The following is an 18,301-nucleotide window of genomic DNA, read 5'->3' on the forward strand; positions in this document are numbered from 1 at the left end:
CAGCAGAGAAAAAAATCTAATGCCTTGACACATTAATAGAACAAAGCTTCAGGACACACAGCTTGCCTAACAGACATCAGTTATAGGCCCACCCACAAACCACAACTTCTGTAACCCTGTCTATGCAATAAACAGCATCTTAAGAGTTGTCTGAAGTCTCCATCTCTCCATCCAGCTCTTATAATGAACATTCCAAATCTCTATTTAAAAGTTGTGGGAAGATGTAAAGCAACAGCACCTTTAAAAAAAAATTTAGAACAGACCTGGAAATGGTTTGACAGATAATTTGTATGGATGAATTTCTAAACATCCATATTGCAATACCTTGGTATCTTTATGTGAATCAATCACGGTGATTATCACCTCCAAATAAGCACTAACATAACCATTAATATTAACAACAATTAAAATACTGTCTATATGCAATTTGAAAGTAGCAAATATGAATTTTCAGTAGCAATATAAAACAAAATAGAACTATATGTAAACTTAAAACTGTAGTTTTCCTTATGAATAGGAATGAGGACCTATATCAGAACAACAATGGAATGTGAATTAGACAAGACCTTTATAGCTGTCAGACAACCTCCAGAGGAAATTTGAAGTAACCTGGAGGTTCAAAATACAGCATTTTTGTGCACTGAATACTTCTAATTTGCAGGTTCATCATGTAAATATATGTAGCATACTCACAAAGATATATGCCGTTTACTACTTGAATAGCGTTAAGACATTCTGTATCATTTCCATATCAAAAATAATTGCTGGAACACATACAAGTCCACTGAAGAAGGGGAATTTACAAAACCTCACTCTTTTTGTTCCTTTAAAAAAACATGTCATTAAGAGAGTTCAGGTGGTATCACTCTCAATTAGGTATTTTCTCTTTCTTACCAAATATCAATCTTATTTCCATAAATAACTCTCTGTGTAAGTATTTTAGTGTGCTTACTATAGGATAATACTTTAGTTTAAAATCCACTGATTTTGTGGCATTAGAGTATAAAAAGCCTACAACTTACATGCAAAATATAATCAGTGCTTATCTCACCTGCAATCTTGACATGATCCAATAAATGCTGATCCAGATGCATTCTACCACTGTTTTCTTCTTCCCCAGAAGGCACTCCTGTGTTTACCACTCTCACTTTTTTTCCTGGTTCTTCACTGACCTTGAAGCCATCAGTAACTGCTTCAGTCACTATGATTTCTGCATCAGCTAGCATAGCAGATACTCTCTTGTCCTCTGGAGTTTTAAGCTTTTTAGATCGAGATCTGGTGTGCTGGAAGCTGTTATAGGAGATACTGCTGTCAGAGTAGAAAGTCTGTCTTGGATAAGATAAAACATCTACCAATATATGTCCCTTTCACCTGCTTAAAGTAGAAAAAAACTGACAATTTTTCATCTTTTTGTGTTGAGATAGTACTACAATTTATTAAGTGATAGATTAACAATTGATTGGATTTAACCTTCTAATCTTTTATCACCATTCCATGGCAAAGTTGTTAAACTCTAAAAGCAGAACAGTCTTTAAGTAACTATTACATAACTAGCACACAAACTAGCTTTTTAATAATTCATTCTTTTGAACTTGAAAAAGAACTACCCTTTCAGTAGTTATGAAGACAAAACTCTCACAATAGTAGTAAAACTAGGTGATATTTCCAAACTCTAGCGCTAATAAAACACTAGTCCTAATATTCTCATAAGAGGTGATCTGTTTGGAAGTTTTTAAATGAGTTCTTACAGAACCAACAAGCATCTGAAAAAGGTAAAAATTATGATCACCAAATACTTTCAAAGGCTATAATATCAAGCCATATATATAATTATTCTGTGTTAAAAAGGTTGAAATTAAAGATTGAGCCTAAGTTTTTGTGCCCTCAGAATTATAATGGAAAACCTAAGGCAGGAGAAATGGCAAACCCATTAGAAATAGGTACATAATTTACATGCTCAGAATAAATATAACTGGAAATCAGTCCAGTTTCAAATTCAACTCTGTGACACAAGAGGAGTACTTAATATTATCCTACAGCAGGTTTCAAAGCTCATAACACATTAGAGAAAAAAGCAGTATTATCACAGGTGAATTTTACAAAATTTTAAGCAAGTTTTACAAAGGTCTTGCATCTTAGATTCTACACATCTCCAGGAAAACCTTTTGATACCCCTTACATTTTATTCTATTCTTGTTTTATTCTGTTTGTGTCTACAAATGTGCATCTTTCAACACATTCACTATAAAACAGTAATTTCCAGAAAATTCGCCGAAGTATGAGACAACCAGCAGTTCACATTGCAAATAACAGAAATTATTATTACTCTTTACATGCAGTCATTAGATGTTACATAGCAGCAATGGATTCCAGCCATAAATGTCAGAGATAAGCTCTCCCTGTCACTATATTCATGAAGAATCCCAAAGATGATATTTTTATTTCCACTTTGCTGAAACTTGTATTATTCCCATAATCAAAATGATAATTTCAACCAATACATTATACTAGAAACAAAGCTGAATAAACATTTTTTCCTCCTCTGCAATGCACACTGTCACCATGCCTGAAAAAAAGCTAACTCAAGATTTAAACAGAGCTAGAATTGTGTTTATTAGCTTAGCAAAGCTTCACTGGCTGTCCTTGTTCATGAAGTGATTCCACATCACAAACTACCCTTACCCAGAACAAACTTGGTATTATATTTTCAGTAACAATATTCCCCTACAGTGCCAGTTGATCCTTCACATTACAGGTTGATATCCCTATATCTTTCTCAAGAAATACATAAACTTACGAAGAAAATGAAGAAGTTTGGTTTAAGACCAAGTTAAAAAGCCACTACACTGTAAAATTATTTGAAGAAGGAAAAAGATCTTTAAAAAATCAGTTTTATCTCCAACTCAAAAAACCGCACTAGAATACCAAAATACCAATAAAACTGCCCACCTTTGGCTAGAAATTAAGTAGATCTTTGTTAGATAATGAAGAATAAAAACCATAAATATTCTGTTAAGTAAAATAGGAAAGCACAATTGTACAAAAAATGTTTGTGCAATGCAAACATAAACCATAATGCATCTCAATAAAACAGGCATAAAACTGCTTTAAAAGGTCAAAGCTTTTATAGCTCCAGTGACAAGTTGAGAAACTTTATTTTCTTAAATTCCTTAGTAGTGTCAACAAGACCAACTGAGATTTAGCCCTTCTTATGATATGTTACTGACCTGTGGTAGACAAGCCAGGTTCTGGCTGCAGCACTGCGAGAGTGCGGCAAATAAGCAGTGGTACCTTCTTAAAGTTAAATGACAGTGAGGGCTAAGACTATTAGTAGAGACTTGAAACAGCTGGTGGGATTCTATCACAGCTTTATGATAAGTTTTTCCTGTTTAACCTACTTTTCAGCTCTTAGGAGTCTTCTCCCTTGTTTTTGGTTGCAGTGATCTCTAGAAACAACACCAACCATCCACACCTTAAAAATTACATTGAAATAACCCTTACTAAAGAGAGATTTTAAGTGCAACACTTGAATGCATTTTGATGTTCTCCATAATCACTAACCTTCTTAGGTACATGCAAAACTTTTAAATCAAATTTTCACAGTCACTCTGAAAAGACTATCTTGTCCCCAGGTTCATCTTAACACAGAAAACAGAAAAATCATTTTTTTCTAAAGGAAATTCATCAGAAGAAAACATGTGACGTAGTTCAAGCCCAGCTGAAAGTTAAAATCCATACAGCCATTCCCCTCCCTCCAGCCCCTTCAGTGAGAGAGAGAGAGAAAAGACAAAGATTATGGGTTCAGATAACAATTTCCTGGAAAGAGCAATGAGATAAGAAAATTAACAGTAACATAATAGCAATAATACTAATAACCACAGATTATAAGCAGGTGACTACATACAAAATCGTCATTTGAGTCCAATCAACCCAGAGCCATGAGGATTTCTGAGACAAAAGGACATTATGGCCTCCAAGCCCTGGGCGCACACCACACCCCCTTCCTTCTCAGAAGTGAGAATCCCTTCTTTCTGTCCCCCAGCAGTGATGTGTGTGGTAGAGAACAATGTAGACAGCTCCAAGCCTCACCCCTCCGACTGCTACTACGAGAAAATAAAATCTGTTGTGGCCAAAACTAAGACAACATCAGAGGAAGTGGCCAAAATGAAACAGAAAGGACACTGGCATCATATTAAAGACAATTAAATAGACAGTAAAGAAACATAAATACCTTTTGGGAAAGTTCTGCATTTTCCTTCTTCTCTGTAACCAGATCTTTACTTCAGGTGTTGATTCAGGAGTTGGTTTTGTATGATCAATGGTATATAAATCCTTGCCCTGTTTCCATAGCTGGTATCTGTCTGGTTGAAATTTCCTCACAAAGACATCCATGGATATTGACACCATGTCTCTCCTACAAGTGCACTGCAAGACAAGAGAGGAATATGTAAGTGACAAGTACTGGAACATGCCACGGTTTGCAGTTTAAAAAACCCAGAACAAAAATTATAGATGCAAAACACAATTCTACTGTATTCTGTAATTATTGTTTTCTTTTTTCACATTTCCTCAGTTTTCAAGAGGAAAGGATTACTCAAGAGAAAACATTACCTGAACAAATGTGTCACACTAGGATTCCCAAAAGCACTTAAGGACACTCCATTGTTTCATTAACTTATACGGGTTAAGAACAAAAAGAAACTACAGCATTCCTTCTGCTGTATTAGCTGGTTTTGATAATTTTAAGCAAAACTTGCCACCTTGAATCCAGAGATCCCATGTATCTTGAGGGACATCAGAGTTTTAGTTTTAAAAATAACTCACGTAGTATCCTGTTGACCCAAAGGTTTCTACAGGCATTTAGTCCTAGCATGTAACTCTTCAAAACATAAATGCATTCAAGTACCACAGCAAGTCAAAGTTTTTCCCATTTTTTTCTCCAAAGAGTAAAAAGGAAGCAAGAGAGAGAAGTATTATGCCTGAATCTGGAACGGTGTGCTATTATATCCATGTAATCCAATCCACTCTACAATGCAGACTCTAAAATCTCATGCAATACTTTCCTCATCAACTATAATCTAATGCCTGACTTCAGTCTCTCAAAGAATATTTGCATTGTTTTTCTTCTGAATCTGAGTAGAATATTTTACTCCTATTTGAGTAGAATCTTAACAGTCATGAAAATGCAAAGGAGCCTCCACTTGAAATATTGCAGATGCTGAGTCAATTTTCAGATTAAAGTCATTGTACCCAGTACTCAAAAATACTTGACAGTAGGCAACTACATTAAGTAAATCAATATGTCTACAGCACACAGCCTACTGTAGTAGGTTAATGCTGGCTGACTGCAAGGTGTCCATCAACTTGCTCTCCCATGTCCCCTCCTCAGCAGGACGGGGGAGAAAATAAGATGGAAAATGCTACTGGTCTAGATAAGGGCAGGCAGACCACTGACCAACTACCATCTTTGACTTCTCTTGAGGAAATTACATTCATTCAGTGTCAATTAATAAGAGATTATGACAGTGATAAATGAGAACAAAACTAAAACCAGCTTCCCTCACATCTATATTTCAGGCTTTACTTCACTTCTGGCTGGTGTCTGCAGGGATGTTTCTTTCACATTTTCCTCACTTCTTTCTCTCACAGCTGCTGCAGAGCGATTTTTACTCTTTACAAATTTGCTATCACATAAATGCCATCAGAGTAACTGACAGGGTCAACTTTCTGCAGCAGCAGGTTCCTTTTGGAGTCAGTTAGATTTGGCTCTGTCCAGTGTGTGGACTGCTCCTGATCTGTTCTGGTAAAAGCAACTACTAAAGCAACTCTACACTACCAAAACCTTGCCACAAAAACCTTAGCAATTTTTTTTTCAAACTGAAAGCAAATTGATTGGCTAAAACACAGTCTTATATGAAAAACCATTGAAAGAACTTGGCTATAGATAAATAACTCTGTTAAAGCATAAAACTGAGACAATATTTTCTTTCAGGTGAGAAGAGATATATTGAAAAATCTGGTAAATGCATGGCCTGGCTTTACAGTTTACTACAACTAGTTTTACTATATTTTTTAAACAAGATGAAACACACAAAGGACTGAATGCAACTTCCCTAATAGCTAGGTTTCTTCAAACTAAATGCAAAATTCTTTATCTACTACTTCCATCTATCATTTCTAGTTCAGCTTCTTCCTCCTGAAATTCGTAATTTACATAATGAAAAAGCAACTAAGATGTGTTAAAAATGCTTGCTTTCCTTTCAATATGTAAACACTGATACCCTGCATATTCACAACACTGCCATCTAATGGAGGATGAAATGGAAAGAACGAAAAAAAGTTCAAGGCAGACATTTTTTGCAGCTGACTTTAGTTATAGTTTTTATCCAAAATACCATCTGAATGCTCCCTTTTCAAACAACATGTACATACACACTTATACACACACCCTGTAAAAAACTCAAACATATTTGAAATAGTATGTTCCAGTCAGAGAGTCCTTGAAGTGAGAAGAAAAAAAACCACTTCTGTATACTGGAAAAGTGCACAGTAATGTTTTTAACTTTTAAAATAGAAATTTGTAAAATAAAGACAGGCAACAGTGGACTTCCTCTCCCTTTAACGCACATCTTTTCACATTTGAACCCTGTTGTGACAGACCAGTAAGAAATGATGGTTAAAGCCAAAATTTTGCTGTTAAACACCAAGACATCTAGTGCCTTAACAGGAAACAATTACTTAAGTAAGAACTGAAGCATTAAGAAAGAAAATACATCAAGAAATAAAATGTATTCTATGCTGGAATGATAATAAGGTATTAAAGAACTCAACATCTAAATGGGACAGAACTTCTGTCTTTCAGTAATCTTTGATCAGTTTCCATTTCATTTTAATAGAACTACTGCAAAAGAATTAACAAACCCAAGGCAGGTATTAGAAATACAGTTGATTTTTTTTTTTAAGTTTTCAATCTCAAATAAAGCATACTTTTGAGTTAAAAGCAACAGAGTAACATCATGGTCAACAGTATCACTGCCCAAATAAACAGAAGACCGGCTTCTAGGCACTGAAGGGTGGAAATACCTGGAATTAACAAATCAGGTAACATGAACACATACGTTCTGAAAATAATTTCTACTCATTTTTTCTCATATTATTCAAAGAAAAAAAAAAAAACAAAAACAAAAACACAAATGCTTTGATAAATCATTTGGAGGATCTTTCATTCTTCTTCCTGGTGGTGGTGGTGGTAGTGGTGATGGTTTGTTACTGTTTTTAATTCATTTCTCATTTGACTGGCTTGTAGCTGGCAGTTATGTCTCTTCCTGCTCCTAACTTGCAAAAGCGACTGAAAGATTCTCTCTAAAACAAAACTAAATGTGATTCTGTTTAACAAGGCTCCTGGGAAAAACATGAAACAGACATTTCCCTGTCTACTAAAGTACTCCAGTGTTTTTTTGGTTTTGGTTTGGTTTGGTTTGGGTTTTTTTTTTTTTTTTGGAAAAGTAAAAACTTGTAATATTTTTTAAAGTAAATGCAAAATCAAAGTCATTGGACTATCATGTAAAACACAGCTGATGCTGCCATAGATAAAAGTTGCTACCTTTGTACTGGAAACCCTTATTTTCTACATACTATAGAATTAGTTCAATACTTATTCTTCAATCAAGCACTACTATGACAATCAGAATACTTAAGAGAATGAAACTCCTTCACAATTCTTACTATTAACATGACCAATGATACCACTACTGTGATTATTATTTATCCCATCATATATATAGAGCTTGAAGGTAAGCAATTCAACTAAAATTTATTAGTAAGGGCAAACCCTTACAGAATGAATTGGAAGAAAAAAGTTTTAGCAACTTTAACTAATTGGTAGAAATATATGTGAGATATCTTTGTGATATGAGAAAATCACCTAGGAGAGACATACACAGCCAAAAGAATTTTTTTCAAACACATGCTATTTGTAAATGGAAAAGAGAATAATTATTTTCTAGTTTAAAAAATAAATAAATAAATTTCCTTTTTTCACATTTTGTACTCTGATTCTGGAAAATATAAAAGAATATACAAGAAGCTCCTAGACTTACATATATTAAACACACACTTAAGCACATTCTAAAATACATGATGCACCTAACAACAGTTTTTATAAAATGCTTTTCATATCATTCGGAAATGTATGACTTACAAGTTCTTTCTAGGTTTTCACCATTAATATTTAATATTAATATTTAATGATGAAAACTCTTTCATAAAATGAATTATGGTATTTTTAAAACTAATATAAAAATATCTGTAGAGAATATCATACTTTGCTACAACAGAAAGCAAATAGATGGCTTATTATTTGACTAGTAGTAGAGGAATAGTATTTCTTAGAACCACAGTTTTAAGCACAGATATCTATCTTCAGAGTCAAGTCTTTCTGATTTGCATTTTTACCTTTTAGTTCATGAAGTAGACCTCTGATGCATCTTCTAAGATACGATGTCTTTGTTCACAAAAGTATCTTCTTCACCAAAACATTAGTTGTTATATTGCTTAGTGTGTCAAAATATTTAACACACTAAGCTTGAAATATCTGGAGGATTTTGAACATTTTGCACTAAGTCTTGGATTTTGTTAATTAAAATGTGATTTTCACTATATCTGAAACCTATTTTAGTAAAAGTCTTCCAAAGTTTTAATTTGAAGAAGAATTGTAGTACTCCATTAGGGTATTTTTTCCTTCACTTACATAATTATTTCAGAAAGAAAACATTATCATTGTTATCATTGTGCAACTGCACAATGTAGGTAAACTACACACCTGTGGGACATCATGTGGAGGCTAACAGTCACAGGAAAATTCTCTTCTTTGTAAAGAGAAAACGAAAACAACAAATTAAAAGGATGAGGCAAGCATAGGCTGGTAACCTTCTTTACATTATGTAAGTCTCAATCTACAAAGCATACCCTAAAACTATTTAATCAAGCTCTTTTCAGTGATACTCCTTCCTATAATGACTAAGCTAATAATGACTAAAGCTTTCTTCAGAGAACAGTGGAAATGTATTTATTGGAAACAAACATTTTAAATAATTTAGATTCTTCTAATCAGCTTCAACTATATGCAATAAATTATTTCATGCACTATATCCCACACTTGCAATACTTTCAATGAAGCATGTCCAAACAATGTAAAAAACACATTTTGATAAAAATTATTTTTAAGGTGCTGTGACTGGAACTGCTTCCTGTGGACTGACTGTAGAAGTGCTTGATAGGTACTGTTTGCTACTGTTTGATTTAATAAATCCTGGTAACAGTAACTGTCCTTTGCTATGGAACCAGGCTGTGATATATTTTCACAGGAACCTTCTGGCAACTTGTAAGCAGTGTTGCAGAAACCTTTGGTAGCAGTTAACCACCTGTACAAGCATTGAGAAAGCAAGCTTTCCTTTAGTAAATCATAGACAGTACTCTTCCCCTGACACATCCAGTCACACACAGCAAAAATGCAAATGAAAAACACCATTCTTTAAGGTCCTTTTTGTATAGTAGAAAAAATTTCCTCTTAAGTTCATTATTTGTATTCATAAATCTAAACTAAGTAAACAAAGAAGCACTGTGGTATTAAGAAAAACCCAAACAACAAAATTTAGACAAACAAAAACAATAAAAAACCAAAAAACAAAACAAAAACCCAAACAAAAATAACCAAAAAACCACACAAACACAAAAGAAAAAAGCCAGTACAAAAACAAAAGCTGCAACACCAAAAAAATGCAAACAAAGGTTAAAAAGGGGGAAAAAAGAGAGGGGGAAAAGGAAGGAAAAAAGTGGGGGAAAAAAAAAAAAAAAAAAAAAAAAAAAGGAGAAAAAGAGAAAAAAAACCCAAACAAAAAAAATCCACTCCCCCAAAATCCCTTATCCCCAGTCCTCAAAAAAAGAGAAAAACAGGCAAACCTCCAGAAACAATGCAAATAAAAGGCATCCATTTTGGAGGAACTTCAAAAGCAAGAGTTTCTGTCAGTCTTATGTGACAGAAACTATGTGGCAGTCAACAATGCTGTGTTGAAGCTGTTTTGAGATATTGGGAAGAGAGGCTTTGTAACAAAGATTGACAAGGTTTGAAATGGTAGTAGAGGAAGAGAAAGTAGCACAAAATGTCAGTAAGACAGAAACTGCAGAATTCTCTACAATATTTTCCTCTAATAGATAAAACCTACTTGTGAGCCCCATTTTTCCAGTGAAGACACTAATACGCTCTTGCTATGAGGCATCTTGCAGGCCTATGAATTAAACCCCACAAATGTTCCTATCAGGATAGTGAAGTGGTAAGCTGAACACATAAACAGTAAAATAATTTAGGAATTAAATCTACTTACAACAAAACTATAATGGCTACTATCTTGGAACTAGTTTAACTAGATTAAACTTGCAAAAACAGGAATCAACGAAGTGAAACAGAACATTACGTATTTCACCTACTACAAAGAAAAAAGAGTAACTGAACCAAACAAAAATTCATTGACTTTAGTATGCATTCAAAATGAGTAAAACTACTCTCAGACATTTTTGGAAGAAATGGAATACGTTTCTGTTGACTAAAGCTCTCAAACAAAAAACCAGACTCACTGATGGGAAGCAAAGTCCCTTTTAGCAAGCCCTGGGTTATCACCAAATACATCATTGTCACTAAAGAGCCTAGAGAAACATCTGCCAATAGTCATGGAAAATTGAACTCATTCCTAGAAAATATGAGTTTCCAACCAACAAATATGATAGACAAAAAGAAAAGCTCAATGTAAATAGAGATTGCATTCAATTTAAACTCTAATGAAAAAAAATGACAGACCATTCACAGCAACAGAATTTTGTTTCACTCAAGCAAAGAAAGAAAGAAAGGAAGAGAAAGGAAGGAAGGAAGGAAGGAAGGAAGGAAGGAAGGAAGGAAGGAAGGAAGGAAGGAAGGAAGGAAGGAAGGAAGGAAGGAAGGAAGGAAGGAAGGAAGGAAGAAAGAAAGGAAGAAAGAAAGGAAGAAAGGAAGGAAGGAAGGAAGGAAGGAAGGAAGGAAGGAAGGAAGGAAGGAAGGAAGGAAGGAAGGAAGGAAGGAAGGAAGGAAGGAAGGAAGGAAGGAAGAAAGAAAAAGAAAGAAAGAAAGAAAGAAAGAAAGAAAGAAAGAAAGAAAGAAAGAAAGAAAGAAAGAAAGAAAGAAAGAAAGAAAGAAAGAAAGAAAGAAAGAAAGAAAGAAAGAAAGAAAGAAAGAAAGAAAGAAAGAAAGAAAGAAAGAAAGAAAGAAAGAAAGAAAGAAAGAAAGAAAGAAAGAAAGAAAGAAAGAAAGAAAGAAAGAAAGAAAGAAAGAAAGAAAGAAAGAAAGAAAGAAAGAAAGAAAGAAAGAAAGAAAGAAAGAAAGAAAGAAAGAAAGAAAGAAAGAAAGAAAGAAAGAAAGAAAGAAAGAAAGAAAGAAAGAAAGAAAGAAAGAAAGAAAGAAAGAAAGAAAGAAAGAAAGAAAGAAAGAAAGAAAGAAAGAAAGAAAGAAAGAAAGAAAGAAAGAAAGAAAGAAAGAAAGAAAGAAAGAAAGAAAGAAAGAAAGAAAGAAAGAAAGAAAGAAAGAAAGAAAGAAAGAAAGAAAGAAAGAAAGAAAAGAAAGAAAGAAAGAAAAGAAAGAAAGGAAAAATTATATTGACAATGCAGACTTTTCCTTCTTTTTGTTAAAACACTTTTTTTGGTCAAAACACTTTTTTGTTTTTTTTTAATCACTCAACCTGACTTCCTATGATAAAGCTTTCATGAAAATGTTTTCAAATCATCCTGATTACTATTAACCATCACCAACCTACTCTTGTGCTGCATGCTACCTGAAGTCCTATCATCTTTAACATTAAACCTTTATTGCAAAAGATGTGCTTTAATTTTAAATGAGCTAAGAGGAATTTGCTGCCTTAATGTAAATTTCTGCAGGACACAACCTTTATAAATGGTTAGTTAGTAGGTTAAAAATGCCTTGTCTCAAATAGGATTTACATTTAGATGGACATATTGTGGTACTTCTTAACACAAAATGCACAACTTTCTCAGTGAAGAAGCTTCACCCATCAAAAGACTGCATTTTCAATATATATATATTCATATATCTATACTATCTATATATTATATATATACTATATATTCATATATATATATACTTATCTATATACTAGATATACTAGAGAACAATGACATACTAGTGCAATTGCTTTGTTTCACCCTGCAGAGAATACAACTGAACCTAAATTCCTTCACTATTTTGCCTTTGTGAAGAACAAAAATCAGGTTCTACATTCTTTCTCTTCTTTCCTCTGGTCTTCCTTGAAGGAAAAGATAGTTCTTCCCCCTTTAGTGTACCTTTTAACCAAGACATTTTTATGACTGCTTTTTCATTTGTGTTTTATAAAACAACTGTCTTTTTTAAACTATTTTATTTAAATGGCTGGAGAAAGGGGCCAACAGGAATCTCACACAGTTTAACAGAAGGAGATTTCAAACTCTGCACCTGGGAAGGAACAACCCCATGAACCAACAAGGCTCAGCAGAAAGGCCCAGGAGGAACAGGGCACGGCAGTGAGTGTCCCCGTGCCCTGCCAGGGTCACTGGGAGCGCTGCCAGCGGGACACGGAGGGATCCTGCCCTCTCCCTGCCTGCGAGGCCACACCTGGAGCGCTGTGCCCAGCTCTGGGCTCTCCAGCCAGAGAGATGAGGAGCTGCTGGGGAGAGCCCAGGGAAGCGCCAAACACCGTGAGGAACTGGAGTGTCTCCTTCGAGGGAAAGCTGACTGGGACAGTTCACCCTGGAGAAGATGCAGCAGCACGAGACTCAGCCCAGGACATGACGAACTGGGGGGTTTAAGGGCACCAAAAGGTGTCACACACGCTGTGGAGTGTTTTTCCCCTGGGCTGTTTGTTGTGCTCAGAGGGCAACAGCCGGGAGCGAGAGGCTCCAGCGCTCGCACACCTGGCCAGTGTGCGGCCTTCAGCAGGACCCAGCCCTGCGCTGGCACTGCCCGCAGCACCACTGAGGGCTCCCAGCGCCTTCCTGCGACCCCGACCGGCCCCTGCACCTACCCTGTGCCGGCCGAGCCCCACTGGCTGGCGGCAGCACTGCAAGGAACATTTCTGCTGGAATGGGGGCAGCGCGCCTGAGGGGAACCGAGGGGGAGGCACCTGTGGAGGCAGCTGAGGGGCTGCTCGGTCACTTTCCAGTAAGACCTGCTTTCCCTGCAAGGAGAGAGGTGCCTGTTCCCCTCTCTGCCCCTCACCGAGACCCTTCGGGAGGCCCCTGTCCCGCCTCTTTGCACCACACCAAGACCCATCGGGCGGCCCCTCTCAGCCCCACACCGAGACCCTTCGGGAGGCCCCTGTCCCCCTTCTCTGCCCCACACCGAGACCCTTCGGGAGGCTCCTCTCCCCTCTCTGCCCCACACCAAAACCCTTCGGGCGGCCCCTCTTTTCCCGCTCAGCCCCACACCGAGACCCTTCGGGAGGCCCCTCTCTCCCCTCTCTGCCCCCGCTCTGGGCCCTTCTCTGCTGCCGGCTCCCGGCGCCACAGCAGCTCCGGCCCTCGGGCCGTCTCTCGGCAGCCCATGGCGTGCGGTGCCGAGGAGGCTCTGCAGGACAGCGGCTCAGCCGCGCCGGCCGCCTCGGGCGGGGGCCAGCGGGAGCCAGCGGCGGCCGGGCTCTGCCCCATCTGCCTGGACGACCTGGACAACGCGGCCCACGTGGGCACCTGCCTGCACACCTTCTGCTTCGGCTGCATCCGCCAGTGGGCCGCCGTGCGCGCCGCCTGCCCGCTCTGCCGGCAGCGCTTCGGCCGCATCCTGCACACGGTCAGGGCGGACGACGACTACCAGGAGTACGAGCTCGGCCCGTCCGGCTGCCAGCAGAGCGCCGCTGCCGGGCACGGCGGGCGCGGCACATCCCCGCCCTGGCGCTACCGGCTGCGCCCGCGGCCCCGCCGCGCTCCCGCTGCCTGGAGCCGGGGGCGGCCGCCGAGGGACCGGGGCAGAGCTCCGGGGAGCTCCGACACCTCCGCCCCATAGGCGGCAGGGCAGCGCTCGGCCGGCCCCGCCGCTGCACCGCCATCCCCTCGCACTGCTGGGGGCGCGGCTCACGGCCTCCTGCTCTGGGAACGAACATCCAGAGGCCTTCGGAGCACGCGGCTCTCACAACCCCTTGGTATATTGCAAGTGAATACGCTTATTAGGCGGAGGTGTTATTTTATCTCTGTCTCTTTTTCATTCCTATTATTCTTAGTCATAATAGTATTGATATTTTTTAAATTATTAAAGTGTTCTTATCTCAACCCAAAAGGTTTATTCTTTTCTTTCCAATACTCCTCCCCAGTGGGGAGGGGGTGGTAAATGGTTGCATGGATCTTGGTTGCTGGCTGGGGTTCTCCAGTTCATTGTGCTGGTGCTGGAAAACCATTGGCTTTGTGAACACTGAACAAAGACCCAGAAGCTTTTCAGAGCATGATTCTCTCAAAACCAAGAAAACCACTTCGGGCAATGCTTTCTAATAGTGCCTTGGTAGTGTAGGAAAACAAAAGGGGAATGTGCTTTGACCTTCTTTATATAAATGCTGCAACAGAGTTCCTTACACTTGAACGCCCCAAGCACCAGAGCATTGCTGCCCAAGCTCTGGCCATCAGCCAGAATGATGACCTGAAGCAAAGGCAGGTCCATGGACACAGGCCATGCTGACAACCTGCTCCCTCCTGGTGCCTCCACACCCAAATTAATTCAGTCATCCCCCTGTCACAGCCCTCTGAGACTTCCTCTGACACTTCCTTACAGCAGCAGCCCAGCTCCTCTGGCCCCAAACCCCACTGCCACGGCTGGAATGCAGGAGAGGGCTGGGTTCAGGCTTCACAAAAGATACTGCTGGGGACCATCTGCTGACCTGCACACCTTGGCTTGGCGTTTTTTTGAGCTCTAAAACTCCAAGCTCTAAACTCCAAGCTTCCTGGGACTTTGGAACCACCCAAGAAGCAGACTGGCATTCAAGCAAAGCATATCTGTGCCAGGGCCCAAAACACAGGCTTCCCACCCCCTCTACCTCTGAGTCTTACTGGGCCCATTCCAATCCCCCACTTTCAATCCTTCCCCCAAACACACCAGCACCAGACTTGAACATTTCCACCAGCTCTGCAGCAATCCCCTCTTGCAGTGCTGGGGCAGCCCCACAGACTCTTATCCCACATCCCACAAGGGTTCCCAGCCCTGCTGGCAGAGAGTTCCCAAAGCCAGTGAGGCCCCTGGGCTGCATTCCTGTGGGATCCATCTCCACTTGGCAGGGGCTGGAGGGCCTGGGGACATCAACATGCAAGCAGCACTGGTGGTGTGCCCTGTGCCCAAAAGGCAAAGAGGTTCCTGGGGGGGCACTGGGAGTGCTGCCTGCAGGACAGGGACGGACCTCAAACCCATCCCTGGCTGGTGAGGCCACACCCGGAGCGCTATGCCCAGCTCTGGACTCTCCTGCCAAGGAGAGACAAGGGGCTATTGGAGAGAGCCCAGGGAAGGGCCACAAACATGCTAAAGGAACTGAAGTCTGTACCCTTTGAGGAAAAGCTGAGAGAGCTGCAGTGGTTCAGCCTGGAGAAGAGATGGTGCATGGGGATCTCGTAACTGTTTGTAAATGCCAGATACTGTGAGTAAAGAAAAGGGAGCTTGACTCCTCTTGATGGAGCACAGTGACAGAACAGGAGGCAATGGATACCCAGTGAAATGCACTGCATTTCAATAAATTCCATTTAAGCATGAGATGAAACTTTTTCACTGTGACAGTGGACTTGGACTGGGCAATTGTCTATACACTTAATCACCACCCTTAGCCCTCAGCACCCTGAAGGAAACAGAAGTAGAAGGTAACCTTCTTTCCTCTACCACTTCCCTAGGCACTCAGTTGTGCAGAATTAACCTGTCAATTTAAGGCGAGACCTTTACACTTCTAACAACAGCTGTGACGAAGTTGTCACTGATCACTTTCTATAAAATATGCACTAAAAATGCACTAAAACACAGAATAAAGCCAAATTACAGTTCCCGGATGGCAAGCTGAATCTACAAATGAAGGTCCTGACACAAGAAGATGACCAGTATTTCTCTTAACTCAGGTAATTTATGCATGCACTAAGATTGGGAAAATAAACATTACTTCACCGTGCTTTACTGCACTTAAGTTTTTCAGAGAACAGTAAAAACACACTAATTCTGCAGCAATATCAGATAAATGCATTTAACTTGTCTATATATTCATCAACCTATAAAAGAGAATGAGAGGCAGAGCAAACTAAGTATTAGCAAGTGTTACAATAGGTAAGAATACATCCGAAACTGGTACAAAAAGCTGAGTACAGGGCAGGCAGACTCATCATTACATAAGCAACTGAAAACTATTTACTAGGGTACGAGAATTCCTTGCATTTCTTCGGTGTAATTTATTTTATTAAACCAGTCCATAATAGGAATTGTGTCAAACCATTACTCTTTGTCTTACTTGTGCAGCTAATATCTTCAAATACCAGTATAACTTGGAATAAAAGAAATGATTTGCCATTAGCCAATTCAGAGGTAGGCTAGATGGTGAAATTATTGATCCAAGAAGTATCTTGCAGCATCAAACACTGCACTGATAATAAAAAGTATGCACATTTGGGAGGGAAAAAAAAAAAAACAACCAAACTTTTTCTGATTCATTCTGAGATTCATGCTGATCTGCATTAGATAGGACTAATACAGAACAGGAAAGAAGCACAGAATGGGAAACACAGGAAATACAGAATGAAAGATGTTCTGTATTGCAGAGCATTAGTACCCTATATTACAGGACACAAAGGTAATTTTAGAAACAAAACCTGTGATAATCTGTGTAAAAGAAGAGATGACCACATACACCCATGGTCTTTTTCCCACACTCCTACATCTACATGGATCCTCCAAATCTGGGAAAGTAGTATGACCAGAGATAAGTGCGGCTGCAAACCACAGAAGAATCATCATTTCCTTGTCTAGGTGACTGCACCATTAACATGTTTATACCAGCTCACATACACAGAGACCACCACTACTCCTTGGCATTAGGAGGCTGGGAACACGTGTCTCCAGAGAGTTTTGTCCTCATCAGTAAACAGTTAGGAATCACTCTCAATATGCCAAGTGTTCTTAAACTAAAACCTCTTCCACTATGTTTTAGTATTTTTAAATGAGCATACATTTAAACTAGCTGCAAACTTTTTAAAATACTTTTACGGGTAGGGCAAAAGGCTGTATAAATGGAGACAGAAGGGTTACAGACTTCTTTAGAAGCTAAAGCGCAATGAGGGTTTGCCAAAAATGCTGGTCTTACACAGTTTATAGATACAAAAGGCATCATACTTATGACAAACTTATGACAATTCTGCTCTTACTAAAACAGTATGCTTAGTTTTAGCTCTTTTCCTTTTTTATTAACCAGAACACAACAAAGAATGTGTCATTTTATCATTATTCCTTTTGGGTGGCTATAAAAGATAAAAGGATCATTTGAGATCTATATGCCTTCTTTCAATAATTACTTTCTAAAGTAATCAGAATTGCCATCAGCCAATTGTTCCTTATGTTTTGACAAAAGATCAGGATTCTGCTTTCTGAGAGTGACAATATGATGTGCTGCTTATTCAATTTTCCTGCCAAATTAATAGCAGATATTTTCCCACAACACTGCAAGTAGATAAAGAATTTCTCTAGTTATAACGTCTAGTAAAAGTAATGAATCTTCTAAAGCAAAAAACAAAAATTTGACTAGTTTCCTGTGGGTTAGGTTCTTCCCTCGCCCCCTCCAAACTGGGATAAATAGTTCATTAAGAGTAACTGTCTGATTATTTTTTTACCAGTCAGGTGATCATATTTACCTCTTCATAATTAGCTTATCTAGAATATTAAATACCAGTATTTTTAACTAAGGATTTTGAAAGAGTGTAAAACCCTAAATACTGCATTTCCAAAGCTGCCAGATCCTTGAGAATATTTTAATCAGATAGATACAAGATATTATGCATGGATTTCACATTACTGTGATTCTTACTGAAAAACTACAAAATTTATTCTTTTACTGATTTTAGTCCATTTTAAAAATACTTATATCCCACCTTAAATAAATAAAAGTGCTATTGAAATTTAAATTCCTTAATTTCACAAAAATATCTTGTTTGCATTTCATGCAAAATAATGTTATGTTACATACCTTTCCCTCTGAGAAAGCTCAACAGGAGGTTTGATTTGGCAGGGACA

The 18,301-nt window shown here is 38.7% G+C and overlaps 1 protein-coding gene across 6 annotated transcripts in view; it reads right to left on the bottom strand.

The window, feature by feature from the left end:
* Nucleotides 1-18,301, bottom strand: part of KDM4C (lysine demethylase 4C) — a 253,994-nt gene that overhangs the window by 116,467 nt on the left and 119,226 nt on the right. For 5 of the 6 annotated variants that reach the window (XM_056513735.1, XM_056513737.1, XM_056513736.1 and 2 more), the window contains 2 exons: nucleotides 4,232-4,425; nucleotides 1,052-1,290 (listed from right to left, as the gene is read on the bottom strand). In XM_056513735.1, coding sequence (XP_056369710.1) covers nucleotides 1,052-1,290; nucleotides 4,232-4,425 — 433 coding nt within the window. Of the gene's footprint in view, nucleotides 1-1,051; nucleotides 1,291-4,231; nucleotides 4,426-18,301 lie in introns of those variants that run through there. The other variant, XR_008842543.1, reaches the window with a different exon arrangement.

This window comes from Oenanthe melanoleuca, chromosome Z (assembly GCF_029582105.1).
Source record: "Oenanthe melanoleuca isolate GR-GAL-2019-014 chromosome Z, OMel1.0, whole genome shotgun sequence".
Lineage (NCBI taxonomy): Eukaryota > Metazoa > Chordata > Aves > Passeriformes > Muscicapidae > Oenanthe > Oenanthe melanoleuca.